Source organism: Opisthorchis viverrini (genome assembly GCF_000715545.1).
Source record: "Opisthorchis viverrini unplaced genomic scaffold opera_v5_107, whole genome shotgun sequence".
Classification (NCBI taxonomy): domain Eukaryota; kingdom Metazoa; phylum Platyhelminthes; class Trematoda; order Opisthorchiida; family Opisthorchiidae; genus Opisthorchis; species Opisthorchis viverrini.
The window spans coordinates 989755-1009182 of record NW_008751763.1 but is presented as its reverse complement, the minus strand read 5'-3'; the positions used below and the strand labels follow the sequence as shown (position 1 = coordinate 1009182).

The 19428-nt window shown below is 42.1% G+C and overlaps 1 protein-coding gene across 1 annotated transcript in view; it reads left to right on the top strand.

Moving 5' to 3' along the window:
- Window positions 1–7287: 7287 nt before the first annotated feature.
- The window catches only part of T265_13820 (hypothetical protein), a gene marked incomplete at both ends in the record, with an annotated part of 45440 nt that continues 33299 nt past the window's right edge, over window positions 7288–19428 (top strand). Inside the window, one exon of the mRNA XM_009170662.1 lies at window positions 7288–7439. Within this exon, the coding sequence (XP_009168926.1) occupies window positions 7288–7439 (152 nt within the window). The remainder of the gene's footprint in view (window positions 7440–19428) is intronic.

The following is a 19428-nucleotide window of genomic DNA, read 5'->3' as shown; positions in this document are numbered from 1 at the left end:
AGCCGAGCAATTAGTTTCCGATAGAAAATTTTATTTTACCGGTTATGATTTATAGTCCGTCAGAGTGCATGCACTGTTGGGGAACAAATATCATTTCGAATAATGTAAGTTGTTGGTAGTATGAGGAAATCAGGGAGATTTCAACGGGGATTTCATCCAGTAAAAGAAGTTGAAAAGCCACAGTGTGAGGTTGCTTCATCCTTGGGAATCATTGAGAATCATCAATCGGGACCGTTTGCCGTTCGCGGCCAAAAGGTTAAATGTTCAGTCTACTAACATGGAGGCCGTGGATTAGAAATTCCCTGCTGGAGTTTCGTGAGATGCGCGCCTCTGATGAGTCTCAGTAAGAATGAAACAGGTGTACAGTGCCAATCACCTTTTCAGCAAAGATTGGCTTTATTTAGAGAAAACTTTCGATCGCGAATGCGAGTTATTATGTAAGTTAGCTAAAGAACATCGATGGATTGCATTTTCTATACTGGAACTTCGAATGTACGGAGTTACGAAAGTCTAGAACCGGTAAACATATTAAATAGCCCCTGTAGAATCATAAGATTAAGAAACATGGGTCAACAGTCATTTGGAAATACGGACAGTTTAGAGGCCAAATGACCGGAATTTTTCATGAAGAACTTCCGTCGTTACAATGTCTCTGTACTTGCCTCGCAATAGTCTTACACCTTACATCGACTTTTGACGGTTTGTTCCGTGTAGAGTTCTCTGATTGTTATTGTTGTTATTTATCATCCATTGACAGCTGACTTATTCTGTCCATTTGCAAAGGATTTATGGCAGAAAACAGGCGTAATCTTACAATTTCTTAGTATTTGTGTTATCATACCAACGCTTAAAAACAGAGTAACCAGTAAGTAAGTGAGTAAGTAAATAATTAAGTAGTAAGTAAGTAAGTGAGTAAATAAGTATATATATGTATATATAACTACATACGTAACTAATTAAATGACTAATTATCAATAATGTACTCTTGTTTCCCGCCATTAGAATGCCTTGTCTTGACTGAAATCTGAACCTCCGAATCGAACGATGTGCTCATTCGTACGTCAATGCAGTGCACCAAACTAAATCCCGAAATTTCGAGTAATCGCAGTCGTCAGTTAAACCACACACCGCAATTGTGTGCGTACTTTCGTGTGAACTTGCTTGCTTCTCTCAATCAATTTTGGCCATCAGACAGTTTAGGGTGAGCAGCAACGTTCATTTTCAAGTAGAGTGCAGCGATTTTTGTTTCATACGTCTCAGGCTTTAGTCACGTGTACAGATTCAAATATCATGGAGACGAGTGTGCGGCCCAGCTGAGAAAGTATGGGTAAACTGTTCCGATGTTGTTTGCATTGTTCCAGCTGTATCGTGAGTGGATTTCTCTGTTCAGAGGTCTTCACAAGTACGGATCTAATGATTCTGCGGGTTACCTGAAAGAAGGCTCACTACTCAAAAACCTAACTTTCAGTAGTTTTCGGTTAAGTAAACTGACGTTTTATTCGTTTAGTCATCGATAGAATGCTCTGAACTGATTGTCACTTAGTGTCCGAATGCTTATGTGGAGAGATAAACTTGATGGAGTTGGCAACTATCGGGCAGATTTCATTCATAGCCACCTGTTCGAGATTCAAGACAAGTTTGTTTGCGTCTCCGAGGTCGTCATAGTCATTGGGCACAATCTAGACTCCCATCAAGTCGAGGTTGCGGGCAAATATCTGTTAAAACTTTCGGACGTATCCTGAGGATTTCAAGTGCCATTTGGCACACCTTTATTTTGCTTAGATTTGTTCCTTTAAACTCGGAAGTTGACTGGATCTAGTTAGCGATGTACTAACCTATAACTGCGTACGCTGTAGTAACTACTTGGTGTCCAGACTAGTGAAGCGTCCTGCAAAATTAATATGATACATGATATTACTTCACAAAATCGTACATTCAATTGTTCAAACGAGTGTGGTGTGAAAATGTATTCTATAGATATCGAAACCACCTACAATCATTCAATTATTGTCTATTCTACCAATTAGATCGAGATATATAAAAGCAACGCTTCTTTGCGGTGTTGGTCATTTAAACAAAGAATATGGAAGACCAACCGGGATAAGTGCGTTTCATCTAATGGCCTATGGGTGTTACCGCTGGTCATGTGACACTTACCCCGCTACATCAACTTAAGTTTGGATTAAAAGCTTCGACTCTGTCTCACCTTAATCGAACTGACTTTGCAACATACGGAATCAAGTAAGCCGACATGTGGTTTGTGAATAAAAGTTGTCAAAAACTAACTTTAGGTGAATACTCTGTTTTTGTCCCACCAAATGCAAAACCTTTCTGGAAAATATTCTAGTCGATTGAATGCCGTAATGATCTGCTTATGCTTTCTGTTCTCCTTCGAAATGGCCACGGCGGCCGTTTTATGTCCTGATCGATCAGTCGATCAACGCAAAGTTTTGCGTTTTTACTCGTGATCACTGCTTTGCACATGTTCCATCGGGTATTCAAGCCAATTTTACTAATTAGCTCCAGTCGATTTGTGCTTGCTCAAGGTCGCTGGTTATTGCGGTGCCGAATAAAATGAGCAGATATCGTTGATCGGATAACCTGTAACTGTGTCTGTTCGATGCTTGTTTATAAGATGGTTTATCAGATTTTTAGGCTTATCGGCTACCTGTGCTTTGCTATCATAAAAGGCCTTTACCCTTGGTTCCAAGTTGCATGGTATCTTCACAAAGGATATTAACATGCAGCTGTTGCATGAATTTTTACGTAGATTTAAAGCGGCCCAACGCTATTCGGCAGCTGTTAGAAACGCACACGAAATGAAAACCATCAAACAACTGTCATGATTCTAAGTGTCTTGAAAGATAATGCTTCGAGCCAGTTTGACGAGATCGAAAAATTTCATTGCACTTATCTCGGTCTGCGTATCCTCTCTACAAACCTGTAAACTTCAGTGCACAGCTTTGTCCTAATGATGCTTGAATCTGCTGTCAATGGCTACGCGCAACTTGATCCATATGTTCCGATCTTAACCCACGACATGTACACAACACACGTTGTCTTCCTACGGAATATATTGAGGGGTACACCACTTGGGACCCAGACACCACTGCAGCCAGGATGTAATTTCAAAATCGCAAAAAAAATCCTTTTGTGATAAAGCAAATCGAGAACACAAATATGGTCATTTTTACTACTTGCAGATAATTGTTGTTTGTCTGTTTGTTAGTGGCCGCATAGATCACGTTGAATGATTAATTATATTCACACTACTCATAAGGTTGCTGAAAACTCTTCGACAGACTGCGACCGGTTTACCCTTCTTGAGGTTCGTCAGATAGGCGCAACGCCGATTTTCCGTCAAACTTATGTTCTCCTTGAATCAAAAGTGCACGAAATTTGATCAATACACCCATCTGCATACCGACTGACTTTCACGGAAGACTAACCTGAATCTCCCGTTTACGATATCTTTCAGTTGAAGGATATCAATAACGAGACATTCAGCTGGGTTCTGGGTGCATCGCCCGTCAAAACCAAACTGGTATGCAGATAAGTGTATTGGTCGAGTATTCACCGTCTGTGAACATCAGGTTTGCTCAGAGTCAGATGAAATTAACGCCACAGTGGTGAAAAGGTGCGACCCAAATTCTTGTGTGAAATGCGACAACAATAGACTAAACTTAGTCCCAGAAAATCGATGGTCAGAAATTATCCATGTCTTATGTCATTTGATCGCGAACCACAATTGCACATTGTGATCGAAACAGAGTAAAGACTTGTTCCAAACCTGGCATTTTTCAGTCATACGCCAGCTGGATCCGAGTATTATTGAGTAGAATGCTGATGTGCATGATCGTTGGTTTGTTCGGTGAACTTGGAAGTTTAGTTGCAAGCCTTTCTTTGCCAGTCGAGGTGACTTCATCAGTGGATTGCTGGGGTGCTGTAGCATAGCAATGCTTTAGTATTTGGCGCACCGGTATGCTACGCTGCCAATTAGCACAATAGTGATGTCAGTTCGATTAGCGGTGATGCAGTTGCAGTCATGCTGTCTAGCTCAGCGAACAAACCAACGACTTCTAGACCCGAGTATACATTAAGTTGTGAAGGTAACACAAGTATCAGTTTCATCGCTTGTGCCCACACGCTGAAATGACCCGTACAAACCCACGACTGCTTGAATCGTCGTACCACCGAAGGATCGTCGATAGTGGTTGGTGTTGTGGGAAAAGACACCGCAACTAACTCCACAGCCATAAGATTCTTACTCTTTCAGTTTCATCATAACCTAAGGAGAAAAGCAAGTATTGTGAGTCTTAGCAATCGAAGTACAAGAGTAAGCATTACATCAAACTAAATAAGAATATAAATACAATGAAAATAACTTATGTGGATAAATTTGTGGCAACATGCAACTACATTATCCTCGACTCATCAGAATACAACGCCCTTATCTTCTGACACAAGGCTAATGAATCGATTCAAAGAAACTGCGTTCTGGCATAACGTGGTTATATCATTTTTGTGTCGGCTCAAAATGACCAGAAGAACCACCTAGGATGACGTTTTTAACCCCCTTCCCCAATGTTAACTGTTTTTTCGAGTATATAATATTCAAGCTTTAAGTAGCCAGAAGGAAGTGCCACTCTTCTCGTGAAACTGATCATTCGGTAAGCTAATGGTTCGAAACCCTCTGAAATGAGATGCGTGCTGCTAATGATTCCCAACAAAGCTGTACAGTGTTGCTCGGCTATTTAAAATGAATTGCTCCTCCCCTGGACAAGTCAACTGAAAAATCCCTTCACATTACAATCAATCTATAAGTGGCTCAGAGGAAGACAAATTTCGCAAGTTGAGTGAAACTTTCATGTCAGTAGTCGTCACTTCAGAAGCCAAGCCAGTCAGTAGGTGACCACGTGATTAGTTTGTCTCACTGACAAATGGTGACGCTCTGTCGTGTCTGTCTAAGTGAGAGCTGATCACACTCTTATCCAGCCGGTCGAGGTCGAATCTTTCAGCGTTCGAGCACCCGCCGGAGGGTTCGAAGCCTCCTAGTGGATTATCATAAGATGCGCACTGCTAACAATTTCGAGTAAGCAATAAACATATATACACTGCTTCTAGGCTTTTCTGCATAGGCTGGCTACACTGACAGAAAAAAATCTCCATCACGAATATATATTTATCTGGCAAAGTACTCGAGTATGTCAAAATACCGGTTTTCGCATTCCACCGATCAATAACACTGCCAGTGGTTATCGCTGTAATTTGAACCTCTGTTGTCCGATATCAGTAGGAACTCGGAAAACACTGGAAAAACAGTCTGCGGGGATGCCTGAAGCGTTTTAAATTTGAGGTTTTACAACGACTCCCCTGGTTTCCAGAATTTCGTCTAACCAAATGTGTATGAGACCACGTATTTCCTAAACTGAATAACGGATAGGCTTTATAAAAACAATCATCCCGGTCTAGCAATCCATTATACGGCTGAAAACAACATGCGCTGGTCACAAAAACCAAAACCGTATGTTGAAATGCTGGGAAAAATAATATTTTTCTCATTTCATTTTGTGCCATGATATCAACAGAACATTGTGACACATTGATGTTAAGCGGTGGTTGTCTGCTGATCACAATTAAACTCCGCGTTTGATCAGCGATTTCGTTCGCGTTAGTTCGTAGTCTGATTGGTTCTTCTGTTGTTGAGTGACCTTAACCTTGAACTTAGTGGGTTCACTGTTTTGACCGGTAATGAAATCGCGTCAAACTGCATCATGTTTCTGGTTCTTGAGTTGTCGGTCATATTTTATTAGTACGATTAAGACGTTGGTCCATTGCTCGCGCTTTTACGTAAAAAAAATTACGTACAGTCCACAACCCGAGTTACGACTAACATCCACGGGCACAAATCGGGAATTCTGGACGCTCATGAAGATTCCTGGCAAATTGGCGCCAGGTTACAAAAACTGTTGATCTACTCATGTGGTTGGCAGATGTTTTGAACGAATTGGAATGGAAAATTACAATATACTTTGTTATACAATAAAGTATATATATATATATATATGCATTAGCAGGAATAGTTCAAACGAACCTATTATTAGTTCATTATTCTAAAATAGTTTCACCCACTTTCATGGATCCATGCACCGAATCCTTCGGAGTGTAGCACTTAATCTACTCAGTAATTTACCTTCTGTCAGAGTCTTTCTTCAATGTCCTCTCTAAAAGATAACTCATAAAGAATTCGCCAAATTATTCATGTTGATCCGGTAACGGCGATTTACGATCAAATTCACTAAACACATTGGGCCTCTCTAGATCTCAGTTGACCGAACGCAGTTTTCCTTTGTTCTCTAGAAAAAAAGAGTGCATCATGAGACGTATATAAACCATCTTTAATCCGTTTAATTATTTGCTCCTCCGATCTACTCTGTAGGCTGAAAGAGTTTCCCAAAATATGATGAACTACTGAAAACTGTGCATCAATATCTAGGCAGAATAGTTCCATGCGCTTGAGACAGGCAGATCTTCCGTCTTAACCGCGAAGTTTTGTGCGTTTCTAAAAGCATCCTGTTCCTTTCTCTAAAATGTGACCGGTTTTAGTACCCACACCTCGTGATAAATAACTACAAGTGTGACTTGTACTCATCTCGTCCGTAGGGTTTCCTAGATGGTGTAAGCAGTAGTTCCTCCTTTTGTACCCGCTTGCGTCTTGTAACTCAAGTGGCGTTCAAAACAGCCTTTGTGCGATAAAATCCACACTTCCGTCTTGACAGCTCTTTAGCTAAGAAATAGCCGAGCTCCAATCGGATTATCAGTGGAACCAATGACAGCAGCACTAAGTGATGATGGTAATAATAACGATAATAATTGTTCAGTAGGAAACACGAGCGCTAAGATACTGCCAGGGTGCCCAGACATGGACAGGAGCAATCAAGATTCTGGGGTTTGGTTTGAACCACAGACCTCCCGGTTGGTAAATTAGTACTGATTCACCTCAGTCTACCTTCTCGACCATCTCTGACCATCGTCGGTTGTATGGAAGCTTGTTTTGTTATTTGGAATACACATTTTAACGAGCAGTCAGTAGCTGCCAGACCATCGGATATTCACCGGTGGGTGTTAAATAAGGTCTCACTTCACATGAGGTAGACAGACTTAGCTTGACACGATTTGACTTGATTTGAGCCTTATAATACCACCAAGTAAGTCATATGGAACAACAGAGTGCAACTCAGGTTAGAATAGATGGCACCTCTGCTTCGTTCGCTTTTCTCTTCAGACTGTGCGGTGTTGGATATAAGACCTTACGAAGCGCACCTACTTAAATGGCAAGAAAATCCACAAGTGCATTGCTGCAGTGAGTGCTTTTATGAAGTCTTCTTCACGTCACTGTCGCTGCACGACAACAAGAAGATGAGTTCTGATGTATCCCGGTTAGTGGCAGTGTTTAATTATCATTCGGATTTTGATAGGGCTGTTCAAACTTTAGGGTTTCTGGCTTATAACGGTCTAACCATGTATCCTGTTTTTGTATGTAGGTTTTGAAATTGAAGGAAACCTTGTCTCACTGCTGGAAAAAACGCATACTGTATCGTTTCATAGCGTAGTTCACAATCGTTAACGAAATTTTTCACATAATTCTTCCTAGTTTTGCCATGGAGCAGCAAATCAGCTGAGTTCAATACATTGTGGTTTCCGGCGTTGCATCGGTGTCGGCAGCGAACCCAACGACCCTCTACATTCAGTTCACGTAGTAGGACTTCACTGTGACGCCGGGTGTTCCCGATGTCCGCATTAGGTGCACATTGGATGCGCCCTCAATAGTACCCATCTCAGGAGCTGACATTCAGTCTATATGATGGATGAATAAAACAAGATCCTTGAATAGAACTCCAGAGTACCAGTACTTTCGTATATGTGTGTGAGCATACAATAAGTGAAACGAGACTCACAACCGTATAGTATTGATCGTGGTGAATATTACATAATGAGTTGTGGTCACAATATGGAAAACAGAACGGCCCATTCAGATAAGCTGAGGAACGGTGCGCGAGATCTCCACACTATGGGTGAAGAGATAAGGGAACAAGTGACGGGTGCTTCGCTAGATAAAAAAATTTGTAGATAATTCCGTAGTCCATCTGTCTGGGTGTGATACCACCTACGCAAAGTACACGAACATGGGAAATTACCATCACTGGGACACTGATGGACACCTAAATCACAGTTGACTCAACATTTCTGATTTCGCATCTTGTGAAATCGCGAAGAAAAAATGATGCTTAGCAGCGATATATAGTGCGGTCTGGGTGGTCCACAAGATTTGGTTTGACGTTGTAAAAGAGGAAAGGGCTTTCGGGGTAACCAGAATCTCCGGGGAGCACCTTTGGTTATTTACGAGTTCACCCGCGTGGAAGAGAAACATGGTGTGGTTGTACGAGAAAAGAATTATGACAGATCCTCAATGCGTCGAGAAATTTGGTGATGGCCTCTTTCATTTTTCCTTCCATAGGTAGGAAGAAGGAAGTATATTATATTATATATACATAATTATATAATTATAAGAAAATTATAAAGTGCGTCACGCCCACTACTCTTCCGTGCCAATCAAATCATTTGTCTATGCACTTTTAACAAATTGACTGAGTTAAACAACTCCGTTCCTATCTTGAAGAATCTCCCAGAGCATGTCAATACACATCCCTGATCTGCGTAACCACCGAATCGATACAGCTTGTTTCGTCCAGCGTACGAAGAAAGAATCCTCTGCCCGAACTGTATCTATGGTCTCAAATTCATCTGTGGATTCACGTACACTGGTCGTACTCCAAGGCGTCTGAACATGCACCAAGATGGCTGGTCAAATCAGTAGAACACAAAGTGAAATTATGGAAAAAAATTTCATCGCACCTAACTTGATCATGGGCTGAAGTCATGCGCACCTGCGGAGTTTTGCGGCAAGACATTTTAAACAAACATCAAACAAAGCAAAATTGATAGCCTTGACACACTGTCGACTGTGTCTAAGCTAGGGACAGTGTGAGTGGTCACGACATCTACAACTTGGGTCCACGAATGATCCGGCGGATCCTCCTGTGTCCCAAATCTGCACCACACAGGTGTCACATCCTTATAGATTTCCCCTTTTCAGAACATCTGGTCACGCAGCAACTGATGTCTTGCCGCAAAACATCATTGTAATTATCAAAAGGCACACGCCGCCCTTGCGTCTTTTGATAAAACATGATTGATGCCCAGTTTTTTAACGGATGCTATGAGATCGTAGCTGGTATCCAGACAATCTGCGGTGCTAATCCCAAGAGGGTTGCACACAAGTAGTTGCTTCTCTCTTTGAACTAGAATGGGATTCAGAGTCAAGTGATTGTAAGACACATTTTACACGGCATGGATGCGATTGAATCCTATCTTATCGACTGGATATTCTCCAACTGCCCAGTATTTTTTCTATTTCTAACTACACATGTTATTCTCTTGAGCCAAAAATACCAACTGAATGTTACTAGCGATTTTACAACTTAACTTCTTTAATCGTAGGTGATTCGTAATGTGAGGATGAAGCTGCTATTGAAATGGTCCTTTGTAAGCGTCAAAGGAAGGACAAAACATAATTTCTACTGTTATCAGGATGGCCCGATATATTTTCTGCATTTATGTCAAGTATCGGTCTATCTCTCGCTAAGCCATCTGAATAAGAACAAATGTTGTCGAATATGACCGAATTGGGGTTTGGAGTGGGGGATATTTTCCACAAACCGTGGCTGAGCATACATTTAGTGCGAGAGCATGGATAAAAGGCCACGAAACTTTCTGTAGATGCATGGAATAATTTCGGCGCTATCCCAGTCCTAATTCGCTTTGGGTATAACTGACATAGCTATAGGTACAACCGCTACTCTCTTGATTCAGTCACTTAAAAAACGAACGTCAGTTTTTGTTCGTTCACTCATTCATTTGATTTCTACCCATTTGCAAAGCTGTTCCTTCCTCATGGTACCGGTTTTGTAACAGTGGGGGTATGCGAGCTTTCCACTCGCATACTGAAGCGCCAGCAGGGCGGTGGGTCTGCACGCACAAGATCACCTCATTCGCTGAGTGGTATCGATCGAGCAGGACCTTACAAATGATTTGTGTGTGTGCACTTTGCGGCATGCATGAGCACCCATAGGTTGAATGGCACACACTGCTCACATGTACACACAGCAACTCAAAGTCAATTTCTTGCTAGCTGAGGGTTGTTGCTTTTCTGCTTTAACTTTCGGCTGATGATTCGCACAGTACGTACGCGAAAACTCCACCATGGAAGTTCATTTTGGGGTAGAAAATATTTCAGTTGTCCATTTTCCGCTGCGCCGCGCATCTGATTTCATCTGAAAAATGTATCGCTGCCATACCATGGATGTGTTTTTAGGCGTAAGTTGTTTCCAGCCTATATGGTAAAAAACAAACCAGCTGTTTTGTTTTCTATAAATGTGCTCATTCGAAATAATAAGTGAAAAGACATTTAACCCTTTACGCTTACTACCAAGTGTAACGCCATTGAGTTTTCTATAATGTGCTCATTCGAAATAATAAGTGAAAAGACATTTAACCCTTTACGCTTACTACCAAGTGTAACGCCATTGAGAGTATGCACAACGGGCATTCAAGGCTCCTCGCCGCAGGGAGCCTTCATAAAAATTACGAAGAGGCATTTCTGAGTGCACTAAGCAAGTTTTCAAAGACTGTTTTTACTAACTAGCAGATTAGCAGGGAACATCAGGAAAAACCTCAGATAATTTTTCTCTCTATTTTATTGATTATGCTTGCCTAGTCACATCGCAACTGCATGATAAACTGACCGATTTCAGCCATGTGTCATAAGTTTTTGTGATTCACCCTAATCAGAAATTGGTGCATAACGTTTGGTGATAAGGTTCGAGTCTGTTGGGCGAGCTAACATGAGAATGTACTGGCAACTAGCCGTGGCCACCACAACTTGGCCTGCAGAGTATTTTTGCGCACCGTGATCAGAGAGAGAGGCACAAACCAGTGACAGATTCCGATGCCCACAGGCTTTTGAATTATCAAGTCAAGAAAACTGGTGATTGGGCTTGGACCAGGTAGTCAAGTGAAACTTTTCGGAGGAACTTTTTTTTCAACGACGAATGATGAGCCTCAATCGGCCACGAAATTCATAACGGTGTTTGCTTTGCCATTCCTGATACACGAAATACAACTTCCTAAAATTTACTGTAATCCGCTAAGAATTTTTAGCGGCTTTCTTTAAAAAAATCAAAGCCTATATATATATGTTTGCATGGGGGAATGTATCCTTTTCCTTTTGCCCACTGTATTCCACATCTATCGAGCTGCAAGGTCGGACTGCGTCTTGCTGCGACAGAACCTTCAAACCGGTTCGAGTTCCACTTTACGCTTTGGATATTTTCGGCTTTGTTGCTCTTTTTGAGATAGTTCGATGTGCCTGAAACTAACGCTTCCTTTCTAAACTGGCGATTGCGGTTTTTTCTACTGTAACATGCTGTAATGGATGGACTCAGCTCAAGTTGCAGCGCTATGACTGTAACTGCTACCTAATGCAGGTACAATTTGCAGGTTCTTAAAGCGTAGGCTGGACGTGTAAATCAATAAGTTGCATAAATAAACCATCCACCAAATTCGATTTACTTGCCTTCCGAGGTTGCATGCATTCCGACAGTACCAAAAGACATGAAATGTTCCACCTTGGGATCACGTGATCATGCCAAATAAATGCCATTGGATGCAAAAACATTAGACCGACAAGCTCGGAACGCAATTACCCATACAGAACATTGAATACAAGAAGATCAGTCTTAGTCGACAAGGGTCGGAAGATCATTATATTATTATAGAAGGAAAGTGGACAGATTCTGACGCGTGGGGCTCCAGGACGAGCCCAGTCATTCAACGCATTGACCTATGGTCACGAAGTGAATCAAATAGCACAATCACGGGCGAGCAACATACAAATGGGTCAGACGAGAGGGTCTGTGGTGGGACCAGTCCGGCAAAAGTCATAAGGTGGGATTCAGAGAGGTCAAGTTCAAACGTCACCTAGATGTCAGTTAAGGAGAATACGGATGAGGAATTCTGTAACTAAGATTACTTCCAGGTGGCAACAAATCACTGTCACACGCTTCAGGGGAATGTGTTTGAACTCACGCACACCATTATTCAACGTGAAATTCCCCTATGCTCCGCAACAATGCACTGATAATACCACCTCGAGTGGTTAGGAAACGTGTTTAACAAAACTGCCAAGTGAAGTGGACAACTCGACCACCTAGATCTTACATGTCCACATCTCGTAGGAAGACGCGGATCTCCTCCATGTGCATATCAATGGAAGGTAGCTCAGTGCATTTTTTGGTCAAAAGTGACATGACTAGAAATCCGCTGGTAACCTGGTTCCGTTCGATCGACTGAACCATGCGATGGACGCAGTGTGTGACCAAAAATGGATAGTTTAAAAGTAAACGTTGTTCGTTCTGATAGGAGTGAGTCACAACACATATCGTCTAAAACTACCCAATTGTGCTACCAACCGAAGTGAGCGTAGCAGCTCCAGGCATCTTTGACAACTCGCGTATTCCGAAAGGCTAAATGACTCAATATCAGTCACCTATTTACCGCCGGGCTTGTCAACAAAGAAAGGTGATGCGCACGCATTAACGCTTCAAAGCGAAATTTCACCAGGCATTTTCGGCTAAAATAACAGGAATAAAGAGAAATCAGTATCTGAATATAGTTTGTGGTTGTCCTTGTAAGAACCAAGCTGATCATCAACGGTTTCCTTTCGAGAGAGGCCCGAGATGACTCAGTGGTTGGGATGCAAACTTCCTGACTGGTAGATCCGTGGTTTGAACTAAATCTCTGCATCTCGGCTGCTGGCAAGGATCGGGCAGCATCTCGGCCCTCGAGCTTCTTCCTGGTGGTATGCTCCGAGAGGGTGTAACATCGGTATTATTATTATCACTATTATTATTAAGAGCCATTCAGAGGAACTGACGAACATGTGCTCTGGACTGATTGGTATTGATATACCCGTGTTGGGTGGGGTCCGATTCCCATACTGGCTTATTGCTCACAGTTGGGAGCTGCTGCAGCCAATACGTTTACTCACATGTGATTGGTAAAAAGGTCAGGCTGTTGCTCGGCCCGGCAGCCAGCTGGGCACTAACTGGTCTGAACTACTGGTCCAACAGCCAACCAAACCAACTAGCGGCGCTCCCAGTATGTTTCCGCTACATATACAGCCTTCTGACTTCTTTTGGGGCTCAATAAACAATCGATTATCCTTGGTTGGTTATCCTTTTACAAACACCGGCTGGTGAGTCGAATCATTTGCTGGGCTGAGGCAGTACCGTTATTTCAGCGTGCTCCACATTGCACCCGGATGATGGTTTGCATTATCCGAATAACAGGTTGCAGTTGAGTTTGGATGTAATGTGGAAACCGGATGAGAGAGAGAGTGTGTGTGTGTGCACAACCACAAAAGTAATGTTTGAACACACCACCTTGTCTGTTTTGGAGGGTTTGCGCGAGATATTACTGTGGCAGTATGAATGCCTGTATAGAAATCACGTCTACTCGGGCGGACTAATAATTTATCCCATACTTCTTGCATCCACACAATACGTCTGGACTACTTACATTACAAAACTTAGCGTCAGTGAAGGTCTTGCGGTATAATCTGGAGACGTCGTGAAACATAACAAGAGTTTACTATAAAGTGAAAAAATCTGGGATATCCAGAATTTGAAACTTTTTCAAAATTAAGCAACTTCATCATTCCGGCATTGAGACAGAACGGCTTATATTCCTTATGACTTATTGCTAACAATCTTTAAGATGGGTGATCAGACGAACAACTCCGACCGTGTGGGTACACTGGCAATACTTGGTACTTACTGAAAGTAGTTTGTTGCTTTCTGGTCCTAGAAAATACCAAATCTACGTGTGCATTGTGATTTTTGTCAGCGTAATTGCAATCCTAAGTCACTGTCAAATCACGTTTAGCTCAGTGTGTCTTCTCACTCACTCATTGGAACATATCAGAATATTTAGTGCAGCCATATATGAGATTTTTCAGACCGTAGCCGAAGTCCAAAACATATTGTGATTATAGTAGATTATAATGAAAGAATTCTTCCATATACCACGCAAGAACCAATCTCTTACTAATGGAAAATAAATCAATGGTTGGTCCGCGTGAGTATATTTTTCGACGAATGGGCAAGGAGGTGACTTATATGAATCTGAGTGAATTTGAGATCTGTTTCTTGTGAGTCCGAGCATGCCAGTTGAGGCGGCAGCTTTTACATTAGTTTTGAGTGAGTTTGATCTTTTACTTTATCTTCAAACTTCCAGTTTGGCTGAGACTACTATTTGTTTACTTGGCTGGCAGAAAACCAATTTCCACTCATTCGAAAGCCCTGCTTTTTATTATCTTCATATCAGAATGGTTTATTTTACGATTTCCACCGCCTAGGCCATTCCTTTCTGTGGTGGGAATCATTGTTCTCGTTCTTGCTATGGTGGATGTTTTAATTTCGTCGGGTCTCTAACCGATACACTATACTTAGAGGCGTCTCCTGGTTGTTTTGGTTTGTTCTTCTCATCCAGCCACCAAATCTGGTGTAGAATTTCTTCCTGTTCGTCCTTTTTGGGGATTGGTGAAGAAGTTGCACTTAGCTATATACAGTCTCCTGTCCTCTCAGCTGTCTTGAGGGAGTTGAATAGTCTCCCATCACTGAGCGTGGCGTTTTTTTTTAATTTCTGGACGTTATTCCAATCTAAGGCATGTTTGGCGTTTTTTAGATAACCTCAACTTTTCCAGCTCCATACCCTGATGTACTTTGATACCGAGGCCACGACCCCACTAAGTAGCCACATCATTAGGCTCAATCGGTTCCCACTTTTCTGTGGTCTACTTTGGCTGGAAACGGATGAAAACCAGAAAGTTTGAAGGGATTTAGTCGGTACTAGATTGTCTACCCATTTGGTTAAAGTACTGAGGACTCTATTTGCATAATAATCTTTTGTACGGTTCTGCAAAACATAAATACAACTGAGGGCCGGTACATCGTCATAGATAAAGTCTGCTGGGATCAGCGGATCAGAACGTGTAGCATCCGGCGCGTTCGATAAACCGGTACTTTGGTGCACGGCTAATGATCCGAAAATGTGAACTTAACTTCATTTAACTGAACTGAACCGAACTGAACTGAACTGAACTGAACTGAACTGAACTGAACTGAACTGAACTGAACTGAACTGAACTGAACTGAACTGAACTGAACTGAACTGAACTGAACTGAACTGAACTGAACTGAACTGAACTGAACTGAACTGAACTGAACTGAACTGAACTGAACTGAACTGAACTGAACTGAACTGAACTGAACTGAACTGAACTGAACTGAACTGAACTGAACTGAACTGAACTGAACTGAACTGAACTGAACTGAACTGAACTGAACTGAACTGAACTGAACTGAACTGAACTGAACTGAACTGAACTGAACTGAACTGAACTGAACTGAACTGAACTGAACTGAACTGAACTGAACTGAACTGAACTGAACTGAACTGAACTGAACTGAACTGAACTGAACTGAACTGAACTGAACTGAACTGAACTGAACTGAACTGAACTGAACTGAACTGAACTGAACTGAACTGAACTGAACTGAACTGAACTGAACTGAACTGAACTGAACTGAACTGAACTGAACTGAACTGAACTGAACTGAACTGAACTGAACTGAACTGAACTGAACTGAACTGAACTGAACTGAACTGAACTGAACTGAACTGAACTGAACTGAACTGAACTGAACTGAACTGAACTGAACTGAACTGAACTGAACTGAACTGAACTGAACTGAACTGAACTGAACTGAACTGAACTGAACTGAACTGAACTGAACTGAACTGAACTGAACTGAACTGAACTGAACTGAACTGAACTGAACTGAACTGAACTGAACTGAACTGAACTGAACTGAACTGAACTGAACTGAACTGAACTGAACTGAACTGAACTGAACTGAACTGAACTGAACTGAATTGAACTGAACTGAGCTGAACTGAACTGAGCTGAATTGATTGTGCACCCAGTTCTCTAGGTTATACAAAAGAAGCCACTGGAGTTCTATAAATGCCACCGGACTTCGTGAATTACCGAGGCCAGAGTAACCAGCTGAGTACCGAAGATGTTCTTGACAGATCGATGTCCTCAAACCTTGCAATCTTTTAATACAAAATAAGATATGGTAACTTCCAGCTGCAAACACAAAACATTGTACATTCACAAGTAAAAGCGTAGTAACTTAGATTGAATATAAAAATGTCACGTTGCGTCATACGAAAATTAGAGGTGATTCAACTCTGTGATAAAGGTGGCCTGAATTAGTATCGCTTTCGCGCCCAGTGTTGGCTGTAGCTTTCTTGTTTTGGGTTTTGGTTACGCAGCGAGCCGTCAGCTGTATGCCTTTTTCCAAAGATAGGTCACGAAACTGATGACCCCCCTAGTTACGTGACAGTGATATTGAGGTATTATCTGTCAGCTTTAAGGTTCATAGTAAGTTTTTGTGAAGTGATAGGCGATACCCTGAAGGCATTGTGGCATCTGTAAGTGAGCTGAGAGTTCACATATAGCTAAATTATTACTTTGGTTATGGAAGACGGGTATGCATGTCTTTGGCAAAACCTGAGATTGTTATACCCACCCCGCTGACACAAACTTCTTCAGGTAGAAAGAACGGTTGATGGAGTTTTGGGACCAGACCCGCCTGACGAGCACAAGGAAGGACAACATAAGTACTAGGTTGTCCAGAGTTTATGGGTAGCATTGAAAGGTTGGCCGCATTTTCTTGGTTGATGTGATTTGTTTTCCACAGTTTATGTGTGCGTCCCCCCTAGAAAACCTCAGGGCACCAGTGTAACTAGAAAGCATGCTGTACATTTCATCCTAAAAACAAAATATTATTCAGTTGTCCACTTTTATTGCCCTGCTGTCACTGCTGCGACTCAGTCATACTACACTGTACATAGGCATATGCATATGGAGGATATTTCACTGGGCTCGAACAATATATGAATAGGAACGTCCGTGGGCCGCAACTCTATCACGGAATGATCAACACATTTAACCCGCTACAGTAGCTGCTACGCAATCCCAGTCAGGGCCGAAATCTCACAAGACAAATTTTACTGTGTGTTCCGCCTTCGACTTGGAAATTATTTATTGAACGACTAACACTGATAGTTTTGCGGATGCCAGAAAATGAGCAAATGCGAACAAAAGACATTCACGCAGTTCAGACTAAAATCACAATAATCAATAGTATAATTGTTATTTCTCTAGGAACACAATAGAAGCGGAACACCTTGCCCGTGGTTTAGTGAATTCGAAGAAAGCAACCCGGATAGTCATACGACTGCACGTGACGACTGCACGACGACATCATTCATGACCACATGCTTGATTGTAAATGAATCGACACAAACTCTACCCCCCCCTTGAGCAACTCAATATTCTGTGGCTGCATATTTTCTACGTCTCGCACTCTTATTGACTAATTCCTATCATGCTCAGTTCTATCGATTTTTGTTGAATATGAATGCATACGTGCAGGTGGGTGGTATCGATCGGTGATCTCAAGGTCAGTTCCGTGAGATTTAGTATATATTGACAGTACTGATAGTAGTAGTGTTGCCAGTAGTGGTATTGATAGCTTTTGAGATACCACACCTCAACTCCCAACAACGGCTGTCGTATATATCAGCAAGTGGCAAATTTCCCTCTAAGCGAAGAACAAGATGAAAAATTTGTGTTTTGCGTTGTCCCACATTGAGGGGCCAACTAAGCAAATCACTACCCACAGTATGCTCAAGTTTGCTTCTTGCGGATTCCAAACATTAACCTCAAATACTACAGCAGTCCTTCGAAGAGCGACCCTCTACATCTCCAAGTACATGAATATTCTCTGGCGTCTCCATGTAAGAAGACAGATCAAGGTTCATTTTGGTGATCTAGTAGAATGTGGAATATCTGATTGTGTGCATAGTAATAAAAAGTCGAGAGAATTAACAAAGTTCAAAGATCAGCTACTTAACACATCCTCTTCATTCATAGAGAAATCTCTGGATCTTTGTGTAGGCCGGTAGTTCTCAAGTTATTTTGCTCATGACTCTTTATCACATGGTGCATGACATCATTCCCGCTTGTTATACATAGAATAAAGCACTTCAAACGTTTATATCAGCCTTGACAAATCTTCACTATCAGCTGACGTGAGTCAAGATACAGAGCTATTTTAAGCTTGCATCGACCGCGGATTTTTTCAAAATATAATATTAGCAACATGGATTGAATTTATGCCGCGAAGGTCCGACCCTTGAGTTGTATACGGGACAAGTTTTGCTAACGTTCATCGTATTGAGCGCTGACGGTGAAGCATGCCCTTATGCGGCTGTGAGGAAACTGGAGTGGTCGTTTCAACTCCATGACGATTAGCCTTCTATCCACAGTGTATGCAGTGATACCTTTCACTTTACAATTGCCGAAGAGGCGTTTGAAATTAGATATGGTTGGTTACTGGATTTGTAGAATGCACGTTTGCATCATTCGTTTGAACAGTCAGTCTCCTGTCATTCTGGTGGGTCCACACTAAAGGGGGAAGCACTAAAATCGAGCTTCGCTGTTATTTGAGCTTATTAGTGCACTGTTGATGATGGCCATAATACAGTTCAGAAGGTATATGCACTAATAAGAGTTTTTAGTACAGTTGACAATGGTTAGATGCCACACGTATAAAAATAAATGCAATAAAAAATGGGAGCAAGTCAAAAGAGGGACTCATCGTCTGTAAGAGTACCTTGGCGAAAGTCCGGACGGCGGGAACGTGTTTCCTCCACAGTATGGCTGCTACATGCGTTCCATAATTGTCCGTGGACTTGTGGAGAGTAGTTGACTTCCTGCTCCCTGCGCGTGCGAGTCTGTGTGTGTTGACTGCGTTCGGTTTCCTTATGTGTAGATCCGTTTGCGTGTACGTGGACGCGTCAGCACATGAGTAGCTGCTACGCTCACTGGACGATACAGAAAAAGCTTATCAGTAGTGCTTATCCTCATCCATGCCTGGATTATGAACTCCGCACATCTGACATGTGGGGCGAGCGTGCTTCCATTACTGCACCAACGCACGTTATACTCATCTGACTTTTCACGTCTGAACATCTTCACGCCTGAGTGATGTAAATTTTAGACCCGACGACTCGAAAAACGACCCAGCAACATACCTGGTTGCATAGATCGGTCCGCCCGCCTGTCAAGCCTCCCCAGTCAGGTAGCGCCATAAACACTTGAAACCTGCTGAA